We start from the raw sequence: 24,896 nt of genomic DNA on the forward strand, positions 1-24,896 counted from the left end.
TTTCTTTAGAGCAAAGCAGAACCTCGGTTCCACACCCTCCCTGTCTCCTGCTCCACACATTCGCTCCCCTTCACGCAGACATCTCTGGTGAGAATTGTCCGCAGTGACTGTTCCCATTGTTTTCTTCTTCTTTTTTCTTTTTTTTTTTTTTTTTGCGGTACACGGGCCTCTCACTGTTGTGGCCTCTCCCGTTGCGGAGCACAGGCTCCGGACGCACAGGCTCAGCGGCCATGGCTGACGGGCCCAGCCGCTCCGCGGCATGTGGGATCCTCCCAGACCGGGGTACGAACCCGTGTCCCCTGCATTGGCAGGCGGACTCTCAACCACTGCGCCACCAGGAAGCCCCTCCCACTGTCCTCTTAACCCTCTCCATCCCCACTTCCCTCCCTGCCGTGAAACTGCTCTGCTCTAGAGGTTACCTCGTTAGTCCTGAGCATCATGTCACACACTCGGCCTCTCCCTCTTCCTCTCCTGGCTTCTCTGACCTGACACTCCTGCCCACTGGCCACTCCGTCTCATTCGACTCTTGTGGCTTTTCCTCTTCTAAAGCAACCCCCCACCCCAGGACTTCGATGTGGGTTTTCTCACTCAACATGCTCTTCCCTAGGCCGTTCCATTCAACTTCAAGCTTTTAGTACCATCTGTAGGCCAGTGACCCCCGCATTCAGAACTGATCTTGACCTCTCCCCAGAGCTGCTGCCTTACATATTGAACTGCTTATGGAATATCTTCACTTGAATGTCTGATAAGCATCTTAGGTTGAACATTTCCAAGAGAGAGCTCTTGATTCTCCCTCTTGCTTAGATTCCGTGTCAGGACAGCATCATGGGTGCCAATTGCTAGGAGTTATACTTGATTCCTTCCTACCCACATGTCTGTATCCAGGCCATCCGGAGGTCCTGTCCATGCTGCCGCCTATCTCGGGTCCAACCATTTCTCTCCTCACGGCTGCCAGCCAGTCACTCACCTAGGTTCTGGCAGTAGCCTCCTAATTGGTACGAGGACTCCTACCCTTGACCCCACGAATTCATTCTCTACAGCGCCTCCGGAGATACCCTTTAGAAATGTAAATTCAACACCGTCCAGCCCTCAAAGGCTCCTCACTGCTCTCAGTTGAAATCTGAATTGCTTGTCATCACCTACAAGGCCCTCAGTACCCCGTGCCCGCCTCCGTCACCCAGGGCATCATCGTCCTTCCCTCGTGCTCCAGCCACGCTGGCCTCCTTTCTGCCTCTCGAGTGCTGCAGCTGTAACCTGGGAGAGTTGCTGCGCTCGCCGTTTACCTGGTGTCCCTTTCTCTCACCGCGCCTGCCATAGGCGCTTTCTCCAAAGCCTCCCTGACTGCTGTCTCCAAAACCCGCTTCTCCCAGCTTCTCCCGCTCCCTGCCCTGAGTTATTTCCTTCATAGTACTCGGCACTCTGCAGTCATTTTGTACTTGATTTACGTTTTTATTGTCTATTCTGCCTTTAGAATTAAGCTCCTTGAGGGGAAGGACTTGGCAGTCTGGTGGGAGCCCTCATCTCTCCACACAAGCCCAGCACTTGGAGGTGCTCAGTTCAAAGAGCAGTGAACAAATGTCCTTCCTCAGAGGCAGCACATTTTCCCTGTGAGCCTTTGTGCACACCGTCCCTTCAGCCAGCCCCTCTTCCCACACGCTCCCCCACCCCCCCAGCCCCCCGTGCCCTTAGGACCTCGACTGGCAAGGCTTTCGTACATCCAGGGGGAGTTCCTCCTCGTTTCTCACAGCGCCCTGTGTGTGCGTCTCTCAAAGCGCTGAGCACCCTGTGTGTGCTTCCTCTTCAATTTCTGTCTCTCCCACTGAACCGAAAACTGCTCAAAGGCAGGGGCCATCCTCAGTCAGCAGGCTGCCTAACACATAATAGATACTAAGCAAATACCAGGTGGATGCAAATCACCACCATTCTAGCTTTCACTGTACTGACCTCTAAAACGGGGATAATACTTCATGGCGTTGAGGGGATTTACTGAAAAGATATTTCTGAGAGGGCTTTGCAGACTCTGAAAATACTGTACCAGCGTGGACTGGTGTGAGGAGATTCTGAGTTTCAGACGGTCCCAAGCTTCCACTTAGAGTATGTAGGTACAACCCCTGCTTCTGGAATGTTCATAGTACTTGTTGACTAGGAGGAACAGTGGCAGACGCTGTAGTCACTGGAAGCGCTTAAGGAACCATGAGGTGCTGTGTATGTCCTTAAATTTATACTGTGTTGTTGAAAGTTGAAGTAGTTAATGATTGTCTGAATTTGTCAGAACATTTGATTGTGATTTCATCTCTCAACTTCATTCTTCAAAAAGATATGACAGGGGCTTCCCTGGTGGCACAGTGGTTGGGAGTCCGCCTGCCGATGCAGGGGACACGGGTTCGTGCCCCGGTCCAGGAAGATCCCACATGCCGCGGAGCGGCTGGGCCCGTGAGCCATGGCCGCTGAGCCTGCGCATCCGGAGCCTGTGCTCCGCAACGGGAGAGGCCACAACAGTGAGAGGCCCGCGTACCGCAGGAAAAAAAAAAAAGCCAAATATTAAAATGTGTCAGAATTAAATTTGAGTTAGTTTCTTCATATACAATACATTTTACAAAACCTCTCGGTGATCAGGGTGCCCAAATTAGCTGCAAAGATAAGGGTGCTGTTGTCTACTTTGGGGTTTTCGGATGATGTTTTGTTGGGTGAGTTATTCTTCTTGACTTGGATTCTAGTGAAGTTGTGTTTGGATTTCTACACAGATTTTAGCTGAAGAAGACAAAGATGAGTCCCCACTATGGGATGGACATGACCTTTCCATGGAGCCTTATTTGATTTCAACAAGTCTAGGAGGCAGTGAGTGTCATTGTCCCATGTGACAGGGAGGATTTAAGTGGCTTGCCCAGGGTCCCAAAGCCCCAGCTCTTTCTAGCAGCGCCTGGGGATAGAGAGTGTGGACTCTGCAGGCGCACAACCCTGTTCCTAATCCTAGCTCTGCCACTTATTAGCCCTGTGACCTTGAGCAAAATAATTAACTTCTCCATGACTTCATTTTCTCATCTGTGATGTGGGGGAAATAAAAATTGTACTTACCTCATAGGATTTGTGAAGTAAGTATTTGTAAAGCACTTAGAACAGTGCCTGGCCTAGTAAACATGAAAGTATCTTGTTGAATAGAAACAATACAATGCTATGTGTTTCTATTATGTCTGCTTAGCTGCAAAAAATTCTACCTTCCTTTTCATACACAGACATGTAACACCTGGTAAACTATAGGTGATGCTTGTCTGTTTGCAAAATATCCTTGAGTCCAGAACCTAAAAGTTACACGTGAGAAAAATAACTACAAGATAAGCTCTACCTGTCATTGAGAACGTACATTAAGCAAATAGCTCTCATGCATGGCGTTTCATGAAGTGCACAACATGAGGTGCAGCATGGCGAGGTTAGAAAAAGAAATGTGTTGACTTGTTCTAGAAACAGCTTGAAATAGTATACAAAAATGCTTTAAAAAGGAACTAACAGTGGGGTTGGGCCAAAGGACAGGTGAGGACTATAAACGCTGGTCACAAACAAACAGCTAGTCCAGTCCAGTTGCCAGAGGCAGGCAACAATGCTGCTCTGAGCTTCTTAAGGGCCAGAGAAGAGAAGAAAACATTATTACTTACTTAAGTACATAATTAAATTATTGTTTATTAATTAATTATTACAAAATCAAAACACCATGGGTTCAAGAGAAGCACTCTCTCAGTGTGTGTATGAGCCGTGGGAGCGGGACATAGCATTTTTTTTTTCTTTGCGGCATGTGGGCCTCTCACTGTTGTGGCCTCTCCCGTTGCGGAGCACAGGCTCCGGACACGGAGGCTCAGTGGCCATGGCTCACGGGCCCAGCCGCTCCGCGGCATGTGGGAGCTTCCCGAACCAGGGCACGAACCCGTGTCCCCTGCATCGACAGGTGGACTCTTAACCACTGCGCCACCAGGGAAGCCCGACATAGCATTTTTTTTTTTTGTAACTGACTAATAAGAGAATCGGTACAGCTTCCTTACAGGGGGCTTCAGTGTGCACTGCTGGCATAAGGCTGAAGTGCAATTCAGAGGAACCGGTTCTCAGAAGTCCCCAACATGATGGTGTGAAGCTCTCATGGCCTGGGTTGATCAAAGGGGAACATTTAGAGGAATGATGGACTGTGATCATCTATAAAAGCAATCTTCTATAAAAGCTATTTCTCCACAGTGCGATTTTAGTAACTTTAACAACATGGTTCACCCTTTCTCTCTGTGGGAGCATAGAATTTGGGAAACTTACGTTGCCCATTAAGGCCACGTTCAAATGATTTGACAATCCAATCAGAAGTAGGTTTATACTCCTCTTATGAAAAGAAGGAACCTAGTCAAGGCAAAGCTTGAATGGTGGGAAGTCCAGGAATTCCCTGATATTAAATGCAGGGAGAAGATCCATAGTTCCCACCAGACTCTCAAAGATAACTGTGAGCCAAAAATAGATTAAGAACCACAACTTTAGGGGCTGGAATTCTCCCAGAATGGTGTTCCATTTCCTGGGGAGAGATACAAAATTGGAGGAGCCCAACAAATTCCTACTGGGGCTGAGTTTTAAAGTGCAGTTGAATAGTCATGAAAAATTCAAGCTTTTCAATAATAAAAAGACAACCCAATTTAAAAGAGGGAAAAAGATCTGAATGAACATTTCTCTAAAGAAGTTATACAAATAGCTAATAAGCACATGAAAAGATGCTCTCAGGGAAATGCAACTCAAAACCCTTCACACCCACGTGTAATAAAAAAAGATGGAAAATAACAAATGTTGACAAGGATGTGGAGAAATTGGAACACTCATACACTGCCGATGGGAATGTAAAATGGTTGTTACTTGGGAAAACAATTTGGCAGTTCCTCAAAAAGTTAAATTTAGATTTACCATATTACCCAGCAATACCAAGCCTAGGTATATACCCAAGATCAGTGAAAACATATGTCCAAAGGGTTGCACACGAATGTTCACAGCAACATTATTCATAATAGCCTCCAAATGGAAAAAACATAAATGTCCACCCACTGGTGAATGGATAAACAAAACATGGTATATCTGTACAATGGACTATTGTTTGGGAATAAAAGGGAATGAAGTACTGAGGCTACAACGTGGATGAAACCTGAAAGCATGACGCTAAGGGAAAGGAGCCAGTCACAAAAGAACACATACGTGTGATTCCATTTATTTGTAAAGTCCATGCTATGCAAATCTGTAGAGACAGAAACTAGTTGCTGGTTGCCTTGGGCTGGGGGGTATGGCAGGATTGGGAGTGAAGACTAAAGGGTAAGGGTTACTTTGGGGGTTATGAAAATGTTCAAAAATGTGATTGTGGTGATGGCGGCACAACTCTGAATATAGCACAACTCTGAATATAGCACCACTGAAAACCATTGAACTGTACACTTTAAATGGATGACTTATATGGTATGTGAATTATATCTTAATGAAGCTCTTTCCGAAAAAAGCCTCTGATGCACAGCAACACCTTAAAAAAGTCAAGTTTATATTCAGAAAACATTACAGCCCATACAGCACATGCTATTCTAAAATTTCATATTTTCCACTTTCACACTCGGGAGTAACAGTGGCACCCCTGTTTAGAGGGTGGTGATCAAGCTCTGTCTGAACAACTGCTTGTGCGGGGGAAAGATTACACACTGAGACACCGTGGGTAAGGGCTTTGCCGGGATCCGGGTCACCGAGGTCTCCTGCTCTCCCTGCAGTGGAGCGCAGGCTCGTGCTGCCGCTAGTGGGGCAGCTCCCAGGATGACTGAGGGCCCTGGCAGCAACGTCCGTGGTAATCAACCAGGCAGAGTTTCTTGGCCAAGTATATTGTCTGGAGGGGCTACGGGAATGCTCGGCCCTCTCTCAGTGGTTAGAGGAGGGCTGTTTACAGAACGTTTTAGATGGAGTTCCAGACCACTGCTGGGAAGTGTGGGAATACGAGACTGTGCCCTAAGTCTGCTTGACCAGTCTCCAGTGTCTTTACAAGCGTGACAGTGAAACAGAGGAAGAAAAGCCAGGTACACACCATACAGCCTCTCATTTCTTCAGCTAGGGGAAGAAGATCAGCTAAGACACCGGTCGACACCCCTTTGCCCGGTGCTGTTATGGACCCGCCACACTCTGGGAGGCATCCGGTGTAGATAAGCTGGCTGCTAGCTCTGGAAGCTGTCCTGAGGCCCGAAGCACTGGCTTGGGGAAGCGGCATGGGCCTCTCGCTGGGCCATCTCTTGGATGTGTCTTGCCCCTGATGTGTAATATGGACTAAAACAACTCACCAGTCTGAATCTTTCTGCAATCTAGGACATGCATTTCAGATCCTCAGCCTAAAATTAAATGCCACAAACAAGGCAACAAGTGTTTTCTACCAGTTAGTCCCTTCAGCCATGGCTGAACACAGCCCTTGCTCCCAGCAGGAGCATGTGCTACAATGTGCAGGTCCCCGTGTAACCCGACAGAGTGGTGGCTGGAGCAGGAGCCCTGTGGCTTCCCTAGTGATTCTCCTCTGGGCTGACAGGCGCCTCAGCCCAGCGTGGAATGCTGGCATCAGCCTGTTCATATTAATAAGAGTTGGACCATGAGCAAAGGATGGGGAAGGTTCTAGACGGGTGATGTGTCCAACCTGCTACCTCCTCCTGCATGAGCTACCGCTTGTGGACTAAGAAGATCTCTTTAATTTGCTTCAGATGTTTTAACACTAACACATGGTTTAGCAACACCACTCAATTCCAGTATATTCCCAGGTTAAGTCATTCCTTAAATCCACATTTCTCAAACTGTGTTCCAGACACCTGAAATTTTTCAAAATGTTAATAAGAGCTCCTTAGAAATGTACCAAAGCAGAATGGGAAAGGCTGCATGTCATCCCCCCAGAGCGGGGGTGGAATTGGGAGAGCTGCCTCTCTTCCTCCCACTGGCCACGACCCCTGCATCCCTCTCCCTGATGGTCTCCCCTGTGCTTTCCAAATCACTGGGAGCTGGGGGCCTTAGGCACTTAGACGTTCTTAACGTTTTGTGTGCCAGGGACTTCTTTGGCAGAGTGGTGAAGCCTATGAACCCCTCAGAATAGTGACTAAGTCCACAAAATGAAACATATAATGTTAAAAAGAAAACCAATTACATTGACATTCAGTTATCAAAACCTAAGAGAAAACAAATTTGTGATTAAAGTATGACATGCACCTCTTTATTAACTCATTAAATAACGAGACCCAGCGACAGGCCTATTGCCCACTATGTTTTGAAGCAATGATGCATGAAGATACTATTTTGAGGTGTCTGCAACAACTGTAGTGAGAGGTGAAAATACTTGTGACTTCTCTTGGAATAAAGCCCCAGGTACTGCTAGCACTGCTGTAGTTTATGGCCAATATTCCTAATAGAATGGAAACTAAATTTCAGTTAGAGCTTATTGAGAATAAGGATGTTGAGTTTTCCCACTCAAGTTCATGGAAGCTTAAATTCTCTCCTTGGACCCCTTGGTAGGGGGTCCATGGACTCCAGGTTAAGAATTTAGAGGCTTAGAGCTTATTGATGCTTCACCTTGTCCCTGGTCAGTCTGGTTCTCTGTGAACGTTCACTTGTGTAGTGGGGGCAGTATTTGTGTTTAGTGTCACCTGTGATTCTAAGAACTCAGTCTTTAAACGGATGAGATCACAAACCAATTTATGCAAGAGGAACCTTATTTTTTATTATTTGTGGAGTGACTTTGGGCATCTCGGAGAACTAGTGTCATGCACTCGACAGCTCAGAGCATTCCCCTGAGTTACAGGGGACCCTGGGCTCTGGATGCTCTCAGCATTTAGGGCAGCCAGGTCAAGCCTGGGATGGTCAGAGCTCCTGGCCTGGGGCTCCTCGGAGGAAAACTAGGTTTGGCCAAGCATCCCACAGTCCCTGTAGGTGACAAACCCAGTGGGTGACAAGTGGCATCTTAGGCTTGCTGCAAGTGATCAGGGAGAAGCTGGACCACTCAGACGTCTCCTCCACCAGAGCTGCAGAGGATGCCGCCGTCCACTGTGGACAAGGAGCCCATGAAACACGGGGGTAGCTGGGGCTCTGTGCACACAAGCAGACTTCTGTAGCCCAAGGGCAGCCACTCGGGGACTGCGGGGCAAGGGACAGGAGGAGGGTAGTGGGTGCAGGTGAGACAGGCTGGGACCTGGGAGCCTTTGCTGCAGTGCTTGCACCTGGACACACCTATCCTCGAGCAACGGAATACAAAGAACGATAAGGGACTAAAAATAACTGCATGCATGCGCAGTCGGGGCGAATTATGAACAACAAAATACAAAAAGACCAAAAACCCACACAACACCCCCAAGCCGGTGGGCAGACTACCTAAGCCACCCCTCCGGCCCAACCCTTGGACCAAACTCTACGCTCACCCCATATAACTAACCAGCTAACCGAACCCCCGCCCCTTGGGGATCGAGGAAGGGAACCTGTTACTTGTTCTCGCTCCCTCCTGCTGCAGCAGGGGCCCCAATAAAGCCTTGCCTGAATTTATTATCTGGCCTCTGACCAATTTCTATTGATTAGGGAGGCCAGGAACCCTGCTTGGTAACACAGGGAAGCCAGTCGGAGTTCCTGTGGGTACAACTCTAGATGGCGGTCCTGAATCTCTGTCTTCACAAAACAATCCAGTAGTCTCTGAATCTCAGGACATGCATTTTGGACCCTTGGCCTAAAATTAAATCCTACAAACAAAGCAAATGTTTTATCCAGCAATGGTCAGATAATCATCGTTCTCTCTTGTGTACCCTGCTGGCTCTCACCCCAAGCCAGCTACAAGATGACTACTCCAATGAGAACCAGAAGTTCCCTAAACTAGGGTTTCTCATAATTTAACAGCTGATTTAAAAAGGCTTCATTGGATTCAAAATCTCTCCATAAATTACTAGAAACTTCAACAATAAATTTGTCAGTTATAGAAGAGGAATCGCAATGAGTCTTTAAATACATTTTGTAGTGCAGTAGTTTTCAAATTAATGTTGTAAAGAAAATTATCACTGCTTTGTAAAGTTTCTCATCCAGGTGGACTAGAAGGAATTTAAAGACACTGTTAGCTAAAAATATCTTAATTCGGAATTGTTTGTAACAACTTCCAGCATAAATCCTGATATAGAAAGTTAAGGTCATTAATCATACATAAAAGCTTTTGCACAGCAAAGAAACCATCAACCAAATAAAATGGAAAGACAACCTACAGAAAGGGCGAAAATACTTGCAAATGATATGACCAACAAGGGGTTAACTTCCAAAATATACAAATAGCTCATACAACTCAATATCAAAAAAAACAAACAACCCAGTCAAAAAATGGGCAGAAGACCTAAACAGACATTTCTCCAAAGACATACAGATGGCCAACAGGCACATGAAAAGATACTCAACATTGCTAATTATTAGAGAAATGCAAATCAAAACCACAATGAGGTATCACCTCACACCAGTCAGAATGGCCATCATCAAAAAGAATACAAATAAATGCTGGAGAGGGTGTGGAGAAAAGGGATCCCTCATAAGTGTTGTTGGGAATGTAAATTGATGCATCCACTGTGGAGAACAGTGTGGAGGTTCCTTAAAAAACTAAAAATAGAGCTACCATATGATCCAGCAATCCTACTCCTGGGGATATATCTGGAAAAGACAAAAACTCTAATTCCAAAAGATACATGCGCCACAATGTTCATTGCCAGCACTATCTACAATAGCCAAGACATGGAAGCAACCTAAGTGTCCATCAATAGATGAATGGATAAAGAAGATGTGGTACATATATACAATGGAATACTACTCAGCCATAAAAAAGAATGAAATAATGCCATTTGCAGTAACATGGATGGACCTAGAGATTATCCTACTAAGTCAGACAGAGAAAGACAAATATCCTATGATATCACTTATATGTGAAATCTAAAAAATAATACAAATGAATTTATTTACAAAACAGAAACAGACTCAGAGACATAAAACAAACTTATGGTTACCAAAAGGGGAGGGGTGAGGGATAAATTAGGAGGTTGGGATTAACAGAAACCAACTACTACATATAAAATAGATAAGAAACAAGAATTTATTGTGTAACACCCGGAACAATATTCAATATTTTGTATTAATCTATAGTGAAAAAAAATCGGAAAAAATATATATGTAACTGAATCACTTTGCTATACAGCTGAAACGAATACAATATCATAAATCAACTATACTGCAATAAAAAAAGTTAAGGTCATGAAAGAAAGCTCAGGGTTTTCATTAAAAATTTTGAAAAGATCATATTGGAAGTTTTACATAAATTCAATGTCTTTCCTAATACTTGCATTTTATTTTTATCATCAAAATTACATATTGCAGAGAAAATGTAATGAATTTTGTCTCGTATAGACACCCTTAAATCCTCTCCAGTTCACCCAAGAGGGTTGTGCAAATATTATTGTCTATGCTTTTCATGGGAAGTCTTCCCTTAAATGAGAAGGGGGCCTCGGTGGCAAGGGAGGGTTTGACATGGGTGCACTGTAGGCTACCCTTCCTTCTCTTCTTTTATGCCTGAGCTAAAATATTTCTGCAGTTAAAATGTGTTGTGATTAATAGTTAAACCTATGTGGGCTACCCAGATGACAGTTCATCCATTTATTAATTCATTCATCAAATATTTAATCAAGCAAACTCCTCACCTTAGAAGCCTGAGCTCCTGTGATTCCCTGAAGATGCTGGTGACACAGACCCCAGCTCCGTTCTTGCTCCCAGAACCTCTGACAAGTGTGCGTGACGGGTCTAGTAACACACCTGTGCAGTTAGCAATTTGCATCACCAATGCTTAAAGAAGGCCCCAGTGCCCAGGGGGATGGGCCGAGTGAAATGAGTCTGAGAGCAGAGAGGGAAACCTCAAAGCTGGGTCTCCACTTACCAGCTGTACGCCCTTGGGCAGTTTCTTTATATGCAGAATGTGGATTCTGATACTCCCTCAGTGAGGTTGTCATGAGGCCAGGTGAGATGCTGAATAGGGAAGAGAATCAAAGAGCTGTTGATGGGGCCTCACAAGTAATATCCGTCATTGAGGGGGGCAGCGGTAGGAAAGCATCCACTCAGGGGCGGGCAGCTGACCCTGGCTTCAGGGTCTGGGAGACGGTCGGAGGGAGAAGGGTAAGAGGACCTGGGCAGCCAGCCCATCCAAAGGGGGCGCTGCAGCTCCGTTCCCTGTGGAGCTGTTCACAGGCTTCTCGGGAAAAGTTGCCAGTCAGATTTTCATGTAATTTCCCTGATTTTTAAATGGTGGCACCGATTAACACTGTGCAGTCTGAACAGTAAGGTTTGTACTCTACCCACACCAGTGTGGAGGTGATAAGGATGACCTGGGGCCAGCGTGCATCACCACAGCCCAGGCCTCTAGGACAGGGGTTGGGGAGGGCCACAGGAGGACAGGCCATCTTCCCTTGTCTGCAGAGCTCCGAGGGACACTGAGGCCACAGCAGCTGGCTGTCTGCCACGTGCTCCTTCCATCCTCCAGGGAGAACGGAGCTCATAGAAGAGAGTGATTTCCATTTAGAGCTAAAACTATAAAACCTCTAGAAGAAAACAGGAGAAGATCTTCGTGATCCTGGGTTAGGCAAAGATTCTTTTTCTTAGATGGTGGCATGGGTGATTTGTTTTCCCCTGGATTTAACAAATGCCGGCATTTCATCATATATGCTTTAAAACTTACCTAGCATAAAAGACTACCGAAAACTTTTCTGTGATCCTTTCTAATTTCTTTCCCTTTCTTCTATCCCCAGAAGCAAGTGCTATCCTGGTGATAGTGTTAACATTTCACAACCATATTTTTGTTTTTACACCTTTATTGGACTATAATTGCTTTACAATGGTGTGTTAGCTTCTGCTTTATAACAAAGTGAATCAGTTATACATATACATATGTTCCCATATCTCTTCCCTCTTGCATCTCCCTCCCTCCCACCCTCCCTATCCCACCCCTCTAGGTGGTCACAAAGCACCGAGCTGATCTCCCTGTGCTATGCGGCTGCTTCCCACTAGCTATCTACCTTACGTTTCGTAGTGTATATATGTCCATGCCTCTCTCTCACTTTGTCACAGCTTACCCTTCCCCCTCCCCATATCCTCAAGTCCATTCTCTAGTAGATCTGTGTCTTTATTCCTGTCTTACCCCTAGGTTCTTCATGACATTTTTTTTCTTAAACTCCATATATATGTGTTAGCATATGGTATTTGTCTTTCTCTTTCTGACTTACTTCACTCTGTATGACAGACTCTAGGTCTATCCACCCCATTACAAATAGCTCAATTTCATTTCTTTTTATGGCTGAGTAATAATCCATTGTATATATGTGCCACATCTTCTTTATCCATTCATCCGATGATGGACACTTAGGTTGTTTCCATCTCCGAGCTATTGTAAATAGAGCTGCAATGAACATTTTGGTACATGACTCTTTTTGAATTATGGTTTTCTCAGGGTATATACCGAGTAGTGGGATTGCTGGGTCATATGGTAGTTCTATTTGTAGTTTTTTAAGGAACCTCCATACTGTTTTCCATAGTGGTTGTATCAATTCACATTCCCACCAGCAGTGCAAGAGTGTTCCCTTTTCTCCACACCCTCTCCAGCATTTATTGTTTCTAGATTTTTTGATGATGGCCATTCTGACTGGACACAACCATATTTTTGTATTTGTACACATCCACAAAGAACACACTGCATGATTTCAGGTACTATAATTGTTATTTCTGTACACTAGAAAAAAAACAAGTAGAAAATGAACTTGAAAATTGATACCTTTTACTGCATCATGAAAAATACATCTGTGCTTACTTAGAAATATATCTAAGAAAAGATATGCAAGGCTCTACAAAAGTTTACTAAACATTACTGAGATAAAGCAAGAATTTCCACCCTCATCCTCTGAAGAGGGAGACGGTGAAGGGAGAGTGGGGTTGGGATGCATCAGATGGGTCTTGTACTGGTGACTCAGGGCTCCTGCCACATGGTGGTCCTGGACTATAACAGATACATCCAGGAGCCAGTGGGCAGATTGGTCAACTGCTCTCACAATGCACCTTTCAGCAGAAGTGCCCAATAATGTAATAGCTGCCTCGTGGAGTGCAAAGCTCCTGGTCTCTGGAAGATTCTAGGACAGGCAGAGTGGCCAAGTGTTGGAGACTGGATTTCTTCTTATTAGGCTGGAATCAGTGACGGGTATGATTTTATGAGGGGCCTGCGACCTTCGGATTTTTCAGGGAACGACACACAACACATCAGTGTCATCCTCATGATGCTGGTGACAACTGTGGCGTGGTGGTGATGACAGCTGAGTCTCACTGAGCCCTTCCTATGTGCCAGGAACTGTGTTCACTGTGTTCTTTTTCACTCATTCAAACCCCATAAGAAGCTTACATGGTGGGTGCTATGATTATCCCCGTTTTACTGCTGACGAAACTGAGACAGGAGGCTCAGTAAACTTGCCAACAGCAGTGGCAGGTGGCCGCGCTGGGTTGGAATCCGGGTGGCTGACTGCAGGGTTGGTACCATCCTGGTGTCATCCACAGATCTGGCCTCAGGAGCTCTGCGAAGAGGGGTCCCTGGGGATCCTCAGCCCACCCCCCACCAACCACCCGAGTCAAGCCAATGTTTACAGAGCGAAACTGAGGTTTCAGTCCTGCATTAATGGCTCCTGACCGCACAAGGCAGCTTTTGCTCAAACAGTGACCAGCGGCTAAGTGGCCATCTTTCCAGAAAGAAGCCCATTGCCTTCTTTTTAAAATGGGCTTTTAACACTCTTGTTGAGCTTTAAACATGTCAAGTGAAGCTTTCACAGACAAAGTCGATTTCCTCCCAAGATCAGGTTCTCTCCACCGCATTTCTCCGGGGAGGTGGGGAGGGGATCTGAGGCTGATGAAGCAGACACGGAAGGGTTCACAGTGCCCGCACACGTCATCCCAGTCCTGAGGGCAAGCTGATCGCAAAAGATGGGGAGCAGCCCCCAGACGCCTGCGGTATCTTGGCTACATTTAATTTTTTGTCGTATAATGAAATGACCAGTGTTAACTTTCAGATCCCCTTGGTGTTCACATACACACTAATACAGACACAGACCGGCAGAGCGCTCACCAGACAATTTGTCATCCCGCAGTCATTTCTTTTACATAAACGTTCCTCGTCCTTGTCCATATGGGAGCTGCCAGGGGCCCCCCACTCCTAACATCTGTTCTCCATGAATCCTGTGGCCCAGTTCCTCTTGGCCGTTCTCGGTGTGGCTGCCGCTCTGCCCTCATGGCACAACCCTCCCCAGCGTCCTCCCTGCCACCCTGGAGGGGGCATCATTGCCCAGTCCCCGCATAGCTGGGGTGGAATTATGTCCGATTCCTCGTGTCACGGAGGCGTTCAGCCGTCCCCCCAGTGGAAACAGAGCAATCTGAGCACAAGCCTAGGGCGGCAGCTCCCCCGGGAAGAAGGCACTCCTCCGATCGACCGGTTGCCCTGATTGCTTTCTGGAGGTGAACACCAGGAGTACGCCCAGCCAGGTGGCAACCTTTGTGTCCTTTAAATCCACATTTCCCACAGGGGCAAAGGAGCTCGTCGTCCAGCATATAGTTTTCAGTTAGTTGGGAAAAAGAAGATGACTCAACAGTCTTTTGGGTCAACAGCCATGTAAATAAATCCAGTGATTTATAATTTCATTTTTGAAAGGACAAATTGATGTTCACTTCAAACACGTACTGATTGCTTATTCTAAATGCAAGGTACTGTTTCATCATGAGATGAAATAACACACATGTTCGGGGTGCTTCCTCCTTCCTGGAGCACTATGTCTGCATGTGTGTGTGTGCTCCACGCGGGTGGGTTGGGTGGCGACCTCCTGGAGCCCAGAGGTGGTCAGGACGCCTCCAGAGCAACATCCTCGGGTCTATGGTGGGAGGTGACTGGTTGTCCGTCAGTGGGCAAAGTTGCTGGGAAGCCAGCGTTCACCCACTGGTCTGAATAATCTCCTGTATCATTTGGTCTTGGCTTGAGTTTGGCTGCCTTTCGGTCAGGATTGGCAAATGCGTGGTGCACCTCACCCTTCAGTCCAGTGTCTATGGATCACTAGCTAATCACAATACTCTTTCCTACTGAGCCCGATGGGACCTCAGAATCCTTCTTAACCCAGTGCTCCAGGCAGCAATGACCAAACATGTGGAGAGCTGGTTTAAGTCCAGGTTTCCTTCTCATTCTCAAACCCTTGTGACTCAGCTTTGCCACTGGATACACAAGGACCTTGAGGCATTTTGTCTCTTTTATGTCTCATCCTGTAGGCGCTTCTCTTTAGAGGATCGGCCTTGGGGACAATGCTGCTCAAAGAGCCAGGAGCTCTGAGTGTTCACTGGACCATTGTTTTCTGAGACATCAACCCTCCTGAAGATAGGCCTGAAAATACTGAGGCTTTGTCAGTAAAAAATGTTTATGCTTTTGTGCCATTTTTGCAGCTCTTTCCTAAGGCAACAGGTTTTCCTGGGGTTTTAGAAGCTTTCCTGTAGGAAGGTTTATTCGCTGGGCTTGTTTGGGTGGGACCGGTAGGTGCCTCCAAGGGTACCTGTGTTCCTGAACGGAAGCACCAAGCTTAGGTTATAGAGCCTCCTTCAGACTGGGCCCTGGGGGAGAAACTGGGGCAGGAAACATCGTTAGATGAAGGAAACGCAGCTCCATAAGACTATTCACGGCCAGAGGGTCCCCGACCATCCTCCGCCATCCCCCTTACCAGCAGGGTGACCACCTGCAGCCACCACCGCTGCACCTGCCAGAGGTCTCCCCTGGCTGTGGTGCTAAGAGCTATCCTCCACACTGTCCCCTAGAGACGTCCTCAGCACCTTGCCTCTTCAGAGTCCAGGAAAAGGAGGAGACTCTGGGATTTTACCTGCCTCCCTATTAAAACCAGGTTTTGTTTGAAGACCTACATTTGCCACCAACACCTGACCAAATTATGCCTTCTCCAGAGGTGGCGAACTTCTGGAAGGTTTTCATGGACACCTTATCTTAACCAACACACTAGTCCTGCTGCTCAAGTAAGAGGAAGCATGGAGAGTCACAGGGCAGGGGGAGGTTCAGGTCATCGGAGGAAGCAAGCACACAGTGTCACTGGGAGACGAGGAGGGCCTGAATTATGGCAAAGGCTGCTCAAAGGAGTGTGCACGGCGTTGGATTGTTCCCAATATGGAACACGGCAGAATGGACCAGATTTCCTCACTGAAGGGGATGCTGGAGTTACTAGCGGCCACCATGAGTTTGACTTAGAGGATGGGGATGCATTTGTTGGGGGCCCAGGAGGAGGTGGAGGTACTCTGGGGGAGAGAAGTGACTTTGGTTCAGTATCTTTTGACTCAGGGATGCGGGTGGGACATCCAAGAGACGGCATCCCAGTTGCCGCCTGACTTAGTTTTCTTTAGTTCTGCTCACAAAATCAGAGAGCCCCTGAACATCCTGTCAGGAGCTGTTGCTTCCCCTTTGGTCCCTCTGCTGGGTTTTCTCCAGCCCCTTGCCCTCAGGCAAGAGAGGAGTCAGCAGCGCAGTCTGCTGGGGGCTGCAGGGCAGGCTCTTAACCCAGCAGGGCCCTTCAGATGTTCCGCCACTGACAATCCCAGACCTACCACCTGCCAGCATCTGTTCACGGAGACACAGCATCACAAACTCTCTGGACTGGAAGGGATTTTAGAGGTCATCCACTGCAGCCTCGGGGCTGGCATTTTCAAACTGGTCTAAGAATTTGAGAGTCCCCCCCTTCTATTATGTGGAAACTGTGTCTTCTGACTTTCCCTTACCATGCTGTTAAAGATCACCCGTGGGCCTCCTTCGTAAGGAGAAGCGTGCTGGGGCTTGTGTTTGTGGGTCTAGCAGTGAGGGGCGTGACAAGGCCAGATCTGGGAACACGAATTCTTTCTGTCCTTCACACGACAGCTATGAGAATGGTCTCCATGGTTACAGCAGCTTCTTAGAGGTGTCTAGATTTTCATTTTCTACATTTCCCTAAATGTCTAATTTATGAATAATCTGTTTAGGTAACCTGCTGGAAAGTTTCTGCAAGTATATGTATTTCAAGGCATATATATTTATATATATTAACAACAACAGAAAGTAGGCTGATAGACATTTTTGGAACATTATTTTTTCTCCCACTAAAAACAGAAACTTGGATCGAATTAAAAAATTTCAAGTTAAACAAGATTCAATGAAACGAACACTGCCTTCATGTTCTTCAAAGGCACGTGAGCCGGAGAGGGGCTGGAGCTAACCTAATTATGTTTCCTTTAATGTGAAATAGCTATTTGCCTGACATTCTATTTGCATCTCACCATCATATTCAAATAGCTGGGACATTGATTTTTTTCCCTAGCGTTCCCTTTGAACATGAAAGTGTTTTTTCCTGTTCTTTCCCCCCGCTTGTGAGAACAGTGATAAGAATGGATCGATAATTACATTGTTGGATAAAAATGAATATAAATTTTATTGAAAAACAACACGAGCAACAATGCGGGGAAGCATACTCAACAGCCAGTGGCCCACACAACTCAATGCACACGTTATGAAAACTAATCACCTCTTCAGAGTTCCAACTACTCATCCAAATGAAAAGAAATGATCGACCTCAGATAAACTGACGGGGGACACAGATGCAGACAACCTCTGAATGCTTAGCCAACAGCAAAGGACGCGACCATACCATTCTGGTCCCCTGTTTGCTGTGGGTGATCGAGCGTATTTCAAGAATTAAACTGGTTTGGAAAGAATCTAGTCCTTCGGGTTAGTGTGGCATCAAAGACCCCAGACCACTGGGAAAACTTTTCTATTTTTCCCGTCCTTTAAGAAGAGGATTTCACAAACTTTCTTGGCAACTTGTCCCTCCTGCTTAACAACAGGAAATACTTTGTTATGTCTAGCCTAAATCTTTCATGCTTCAGTTCATCTATTTATTTCCTTTTAATCTCAGCAGGCTGTGAGGGATTCGCCCTGGTGGGACAATGTAACATATGGGGAACACACAATGATCACAATCAGATTGAACACGGAGTCCAGTTGTGCTGGTGGCGCTTCCGAAACAAGCTGAAAAGAAGTTAATTGCGGTTGTGTTTGTAGCCCATTTGCCCCATCCTACTCCCCCCACCCTCCACGACCCTCCATGCCCTCTGGGGACTTGCGGCAAAAGCTCTCTGAGTTCGATCAGTTCCAATCCTTCACTGGCGCAGGAATGAGTGTGGTCAAGCTGTTCCATCCACTCCTACGGGATTTCCGGGCAAAATACTCCCCAATCCTATGACATTCACGTCGCCTCACCATGCCAGGCAGGCCCCAGTGTCGCCTCACAACTTGTGCGTGGCAACGACGTGCTCCATGTATACACGAGGAAGCGCTGAGAAGCCACGAGAAAGCAGTGAATTTAACATAAACATCTCAGCTGCATTTTTCAAATTCTGTGTAAAAACGCCGGTGATAGATTCAGCCTCAAGGGGATTTGCAGCGCCCGCAGCTCCGCACATCGGGCACCAGGGGGCGCCCGTGCCATTCCGCTGGCCGCTGGAACGCCTCGACCGGGAAACAAAGATAGGGATTTGAATAAAAGACTTCGAAATGCAGCCCCGAATTCTACCCTGAGCAGCATGCGTGTAAAAATTCATGAAGATTGGATTTCATTTCATGTATTTTTACTTTAGTGGGAAGAAATGCACGTGTCGTCTGACTGTGCCTACAGCTGTCTTTACAAGGGGCGGGGGTGCCTGTTTAAACGAGCAGGGAGGGCTGCTGATGCTCCCCAGCGCTTTGAGAGGCTGGGCCTCCGTCTCCGTCTAGGGACAGCTCCTATTTTTCTGGGTGGCATCCTTTGTGTGCTCTAGAATGTACAGATTAATTCTATTGTTTTGTAAAGGATGCATGTTGTTCTCGGCAGGACTAGCAGCCAGCTCTGGGTCCAGGGAGTGACATGAGTCATAGAAGGCACTTATTATTTTGATGAAACACAGCACATTTCTTTCAGCCCATAAAATCAAAGGGGCGAGAAAAGGCTGTTTTCAGGGTGTAGAAACTCCCCTTGTTTCCCTGTTGTGGTGCACAGCGGTTCTGCGTCTGCGGCCTTTGTGCATTTTCCAGGCATGAGTGACACGGTGCTGAATGCCTGGGTGGCAGAGCCTATCAGAGGACGGCTGGACACAGGCCAGGGCAGCTTGGCCCCCCACGGTGTACTGCCCTTGAGTTCCAGGGCCCCCCGCCTGGTGGAGGATGGGCACCCCGTAGTAACATCTCTCTGGACCGGGCCCATACTGGGTGACAGTGGGGGTTGTCAGGGGAGAGATCCTAGGGGGAGGGTGGACTGAAGTGTTGGGAGCCTGGAACGTGAAACAGGCCTGGGCAAGAGGAGCTGCTGCCACCCACCCTGAGCTCTGGAACGGCAAGGGTAGGGCCCCTTGGTTCCCTCTGTAGCCCCAGCACGAAAGGTCAACTGACACCATACCTGGTGCTTATTAAGTGCTCCACGAACATTTGTTGAATATACAAGTGTAAGGATGAAGACACAGGAGTCTCTGAGGATCCCTGAGGGCCCTGGCTGTAGCTGAGCCCGGGCATTTGGAGCGACAGTGTGGGGAGAGAGTGCTGGGCAGTGCTGACTCTCAGGGGCTGAGGCACTGATAGGCAGGGGCTGCAGAGCTGGAGAAGCCAGGAGGGCAGGCGGAACCACCCCCAGTGTCTCCATGTGCTGGGATGGTGCTGCAGTGGCCACGCAGGGCCTCTTGGGGCCTCTCCATCCCTCCCTTCCTGCTGCCCTTGCTGGAGCCAGCCTTTCTGCTGTTGCCATGGCAACGTTGGCCCGAGGTGCTGCTACGGGCCGGCTGGGCAGCGATGCTTCTCAGGCCTGAGCAAGTAAGGGGCTCTGGACTGTCCCTACGGAAGGCGGGCCCTGGGGGTCTCTCTTGTCTGAGAAAGGGAGGAAGGAGCATAGGATAGCGATCAGCACAGAAACTGCTCCCAAGACAGGTCGAGGTCCCCCCAGGTGTGGCTTTGGTGGTAGGGATCTTGGGGCTGGCAGGGCCCTGTTATCGTGGGGGCCCCTTGGCACTGTGGCATTCTCATTACTTCACCCAAAGTCTTTATTTAGGGTTATCGTCAGGGCTCCCCAAGGGCCCAGCAGCCTCCTGGGGCTTCCTGTGAAGGGTGCAAGCGGGGGCCTGAGAGGGCCTGGAGGGGCAGAGTGAATTGCTCTTAGACAGAGTGGACTGAGTTATTCCCTCTGGGAGCAGAGTCGGAGGTCTTACATCCTTAGACTCAGGTGGCAGGGCTGCCATGTATCCCTGCACCTCCTGGCCCCTACCCAGGACACCAAGAGCGGGCACTGGCTGCTCTCGGCCTTGGAGTCTCCCATAACTTCTCTGTTGCCACATTCCCAGCACACACAGGGATTGTGGAGGCCCTCAACCCCCAGTCAGCTGGGGGGCAGTTAGTTTCCTCTCCACACCTTCCTTCTCGGACCCTGGAAGAACAAGAAGTGGCATCGGGAATGCGGAAGGCAGTCAGGTCTGGGAAAAAGATGACAGTCCAGCCTCCCCTGGGGTCCAGGAGTTGGTGAGAAACACTGTGATGCTCCTTGAAAGGGCTCCAGGATTCAGGATGACTCAGCCTCGTAGAGTATGCCCTCTTCTCTCTCCCCATCATGGGAAAAGCTTTCGGCCCGGGCAGCATCCCTGCTTTCCCACACCAGCCAGATAACAACAACGACAGCATCAGCAGGAGAAGGGGGCGTCTGGGCCGTGGTGTACAGTTCACAATACCTCAGATTCACGTAGCACCTTTGTCTTCTAAAGGGCCTCCGCCTCTATCCCCTCGGCCACCAGAACACAAACATCACAGCTCCCGCGGCAGAGCAGGGAGACTGAGGCAGAGGCCTAGAAGGGATTCCATGCAGACTCAGGGGTGTCTGGGGCTCTCTGCGCTGCCCAGAGCAGGGGTGGCGGGGCCCCGGCCCTCACTGGGCGTTCACCTTGTATTTCAGGATGTAGGAGTAGAAGTTGTGGTTGGCATTCTCCAGCACCATGACGTAGACCTCCTGGCAGCCGGCTGTGCTGCAGCTGCCCTCCCAGTAGCCCTCGCGGTTCAGGGTCAGGGGCCACGTGTCCTGCCCCTTTACCAGGGCTTTGGCGACGCCGTGCAGCTTCAGTTTGAACGGGACGCTGTGGTTGGCGGGCAGCACGCCCGACAGGGGCTCCAGTAGCTCGTTGTCCTGCCCCCAGTTGCCGAAGCTCTCGGGGAACACGGGCCAGTTCACCTTGCTGTTGGTGCAGCACAGGAGGTAATTGAAGACAAAGACGTAGTTGCCCGGCTCCTGCCTCTTCTTGACGAAGATCTTGAGCGCGAACTTGCCGGCGTGCGGCACCTGGACTTTCAGCTCCGTCCGCTTCTCCCGCTGCAGCTGGAAGATGTAGCGCCGCTGTGTCTCCTCGGTGACGGGGCCATCGTCCCCGTGCAGCGATGCCAGGACGCTGATGCCCTCCTCCACGCCGAAGCTGACGGAGCAGCGCCCGTCGCTGGTGTAGATGACGGGCTCGGAGTGGGACGGCTTCGTGATGCCCATCTGCTCCGAGAACCAGCTGGGCCCCACGGGCTGGTGCAGCTCCGTGGGCAGCCGGACGTCGATGTCTGCGTAGTGGCACTTGAGTGTGTACTCCAGCACCGAGCTGTAGATTTCCGAGTTGCCCTTGGCGAAGATCTGCAGCTTGTGGGTGCCCACGGTCGGAGGGTACACGTCCAGCTTCATCCCGTTCTTCCTGAGGCTCAGCAGCCCGTGCTCCTGCTTGCCGTTGAGCATGAACATGAACAGTGTCGGGGCGCAGCTCTCGATGGTGACTGTGACCTTCCCGTTCACTGTGGAGAGAGAGCCGGGGTCAGGTGAGAGGGGTCCGGCCTGTGCTGATGTGCTGGTAAATGTTTAACAACGGGGTCCCTGGGGGGAAAGCGCTGACACATAGAGTCTGCCCATTTCCGTGGTGTAAACACCTTCACCGCGATAGTTTTAAGTCACCAGTGTGACCTGACTGAACACGATATAAGCCGGAAGCAGCACACCTCTGGAAGGGGCTCCCCTACCCGCTCTAGGTGGTTCTCTCCGAGAGCTGCAAGCTGGGTGGGAGGGGGTCTCAAGAAAAAAATCTGCCCCCAGCTGTATGTGCTCGCCTTGCCCATTTGATTCGTATCAGATGAGTGTTGCATGAAGCCTTAACCTGATTCTAGGGCAGGGGAGAGGGCTGAGGGACAAGGAGGGCCCAAGACCCTGGCTGGAGAGCCTCCACGTCTCAGGTCTTGCTTTCACCCCGCTCCCTCCAGCGTCTGGGCCTTCCCTTATCACAGCTGTCATGTCAACACATCACCTTAAAAACGGGTTGGAATGGCTTCCCTCCTGGAGGCTGTGCTCAAGGGGCAGGGCTGCTCCCTTGCGTGTCCCCCACTCTCCCTGCGCCACCCCCCGCCACCCCAGGCCGCACGTCTCTAATGGGGTCAGTGAGTGCGAGGGAGGGTCTTCTGCACCCACCTTCCCCGCTCCTTGCCCTCCAGCGCTGTCTTCCTCTGGCCCGGTCATTGCCGTCGGGGAGAGGGGCTGAGTTCTCCGGTTATTGCAGCCCACCGGCACTCCCCTACCTGGCCCCCCCTGCTTCGCAGGGCCACAGGGAGGGAGAGGGCTTCCCTGAGAGCCTCACCTTCTCTCAGAAGCTGATCAGCTGCTCCGCCCAGCCACCTCCCCAGTCCCGTGCATGGATGAGCGCAAAGGAAGGAGACAGACTAGCGTCTGATCCATGTTCCCTAGTAGCCTGTCCCCAGTCGGGGGTCCAGTGCTCTTGCTGGGTAGGCAGAAAGCCATGCCCAGGCTCTAGGACAAGTGTCCCTGAGACTTCCTGTCTAATCAGCCACGAGGTCCCCGACTCCAGGCTGCTCAGCTACTGCGTTCAGTGCTACCTCCCATCTTGGGAGTGAGTGAGAATCCCCACACAGGCAGCAGGACAGGGATGGGGGCTCCATCAGCCTCCCCGCTTCCTTCTTCATGGCTCCTCCATCTGGAAGACTTTCCCTGCCTTCCCAGGTACTGCCAACTCACCTACCTTCCTCTCCCAAACGCTTCCCCACTGCAGTTCCCCTCCACCCAGTCAGCTCTCTGAAATCTGGCCTCCGTTCCCATTCTCCAAGTGTTCAAGTGTGCTTGGAGGATCTGCGCCGCTGGCCATGCCCTCCTGGAAGGCCTCTCCTCGCCTTTCATCCACCACCCTCTCCAGCCTGGCCCTCTCTCCACCCTCTGACCACCACCTGATCCCTTCCCTTTCCCGTACACTAATTGTGGCATTCTTTGTGCTTAGGTGCTATTTTCTTTGTCTACACTCTTTCTCCACTGCCACCAGCCACCATGGGACCTGGTGACCTCCAAAGGAAAGTGACCAAGAACAGCAAACTTGTTACCAACCTCTCTCGGTTGAATGCCTCCTCTCCCCTCACTTCCTAATCTAAGCCAGCTCAGAGGGCAGAAGCTGTCTCAGCCTCCAGCTGCTCATGGACCCTGTCCTGCTCCGTCTTGCACCACAGTCGGTTGTGGGGTCCCCGTGCAATTCCCCTTTGATGCATGGAGCGCTCCCAGCATCTCCACATGGCAGCCCGAGGGCTCCTGAAAATATCCCCCAGGTCACTCCGGGGCTCACTTCACCATCAAACCGGAGGCCAGTGGAGAAGCCTGTCCCCTCCTGCCTTGCCTGAGTCAGGACCGTCTGCGGGCCCACACGGCATTCCCTCACATCCTCCCGGGGACACCGCTTCACGTCCCAGGGCCCTCACACATGCTCTTCCCCATACCGTTGTCCCCCAGACCTGGATAAGACCTCAGGGTAACGTTCTGACTGCAAAGAAAGCTTTCCTGCTGCCCTGGGGTGAGGCTGAGCTGCCTGGAAGCCCCTCTGCTGGCTCTGCATCTCCTCCAGGGAACTCAGTGCCGTAGTAATGAATTGGTTACGTGTAACGTCCGTCTGTCTCCCTGGGGGCGCCACAGGGAAGGGTCCGCCTGCCTCCTTTCCTGCTATGTCCCAGGCCTGGCCGGGGCGCGTGGCCCAGGGCGTTCTTGGCAAAGGTGAGTTGACTGGCTGGGAAGACGTGACATAAAGGATTGGAGACCCCTGGGGACCAAGTTGGAGCCTGTGACCTCCTCTTCCTCTCACCCCTCCTTTGCCCACTCTCACTCTCTCCTCCCTGCATTTTGCCCACCTCAGCTTTCCTCTCAGCTTTCCTCCCATCCCCAATCTTAAGAAAACTAGCTCCAGCAAAGAAATATTCTATAAATATGCTTCATGAATATGCAATCACGTTTTAGGTTTACTATATATTAAGAAACCCAGTGTTTACATTTTCTCTGTCTCCTGAAAAGGCAGACCCCTTGGGGGCACTGTTTTGACGCTGGTGTGACCTGGCCCATTCCTCCCTGTGGCCCCGTGGCCCGCGACAGCTGGAGCAGACCCCCATCTGACGTAGTGGAGGAGCCGCACTCCTGAGACGGCAGCTTCACGCCGTTATCTTAGCAGCGGGAGCTGCCAGGTATTTGTAGTGTTAGAAAAAGTATTCCCGAGCTCAGCAGCCTAGTTAAGGAGACTGTTGTGAGGTGGAAGGGACAAGTCAGCTGGGACTAATGTGGGTGCCCCCATAGCCCTGAGTGTGGGGTGGGGGTCCCCCAAAGACCCTCCGACAGACCCCGCTGTGCTCACACCAGGTGAGCTCAGGCCTTCTCTCCTGGGGGCACACAGGCCCCCGGGGGCAGAGATGGGGCCCGTAGGCAGTCCTTGGAGGAAGTGTGGGGCTGCAC

The 24,896-nt window shown here is 49.6% G+C and overlaps 1 protein-coding gene across 3 annotated transcripts in view; it reads right to left on the bottom strand.

Annotated features, from left to right (window-relative positions):
• Nucleotides 1-21,035: 21,035 nt before the first annotated feature.
• KY (kyphoscoliosis peptidase) overlaps nt 21,036-24,896 on the bottom strand; it is a gene marked incomplete at both ends in the record, with an annotated part of 44,275 nt that continues 40,414 nt past the window's right edge. For all 3 annotated transcript variants that reach the window (XM_079704263.1, XM_079704262.1, XM_079704261.1), the window contains one exon: nt 21,036-21,931. In XM_079704263.1, coding sequence (XP_079560389.1) covers nt 21,036-21,931 — 896 coding nt within the window. The remainder of the gene's footprint in view (nt 21,932-24,896) is intronic.

The sequence above is a fragment of the Hyperoodon ampullatus genome (assembly GCF_949752795.1).
Source record: "Hyperoodon ampullatus genome assembly, chromosome: 5".
NCBI classification, from domain to species: Eukaryota; Metazoa; Chordata; class Mammalia; order Artiodactyla; family Ziphiidae; genus Hyperoodon; species Hyperoodon ampullatus.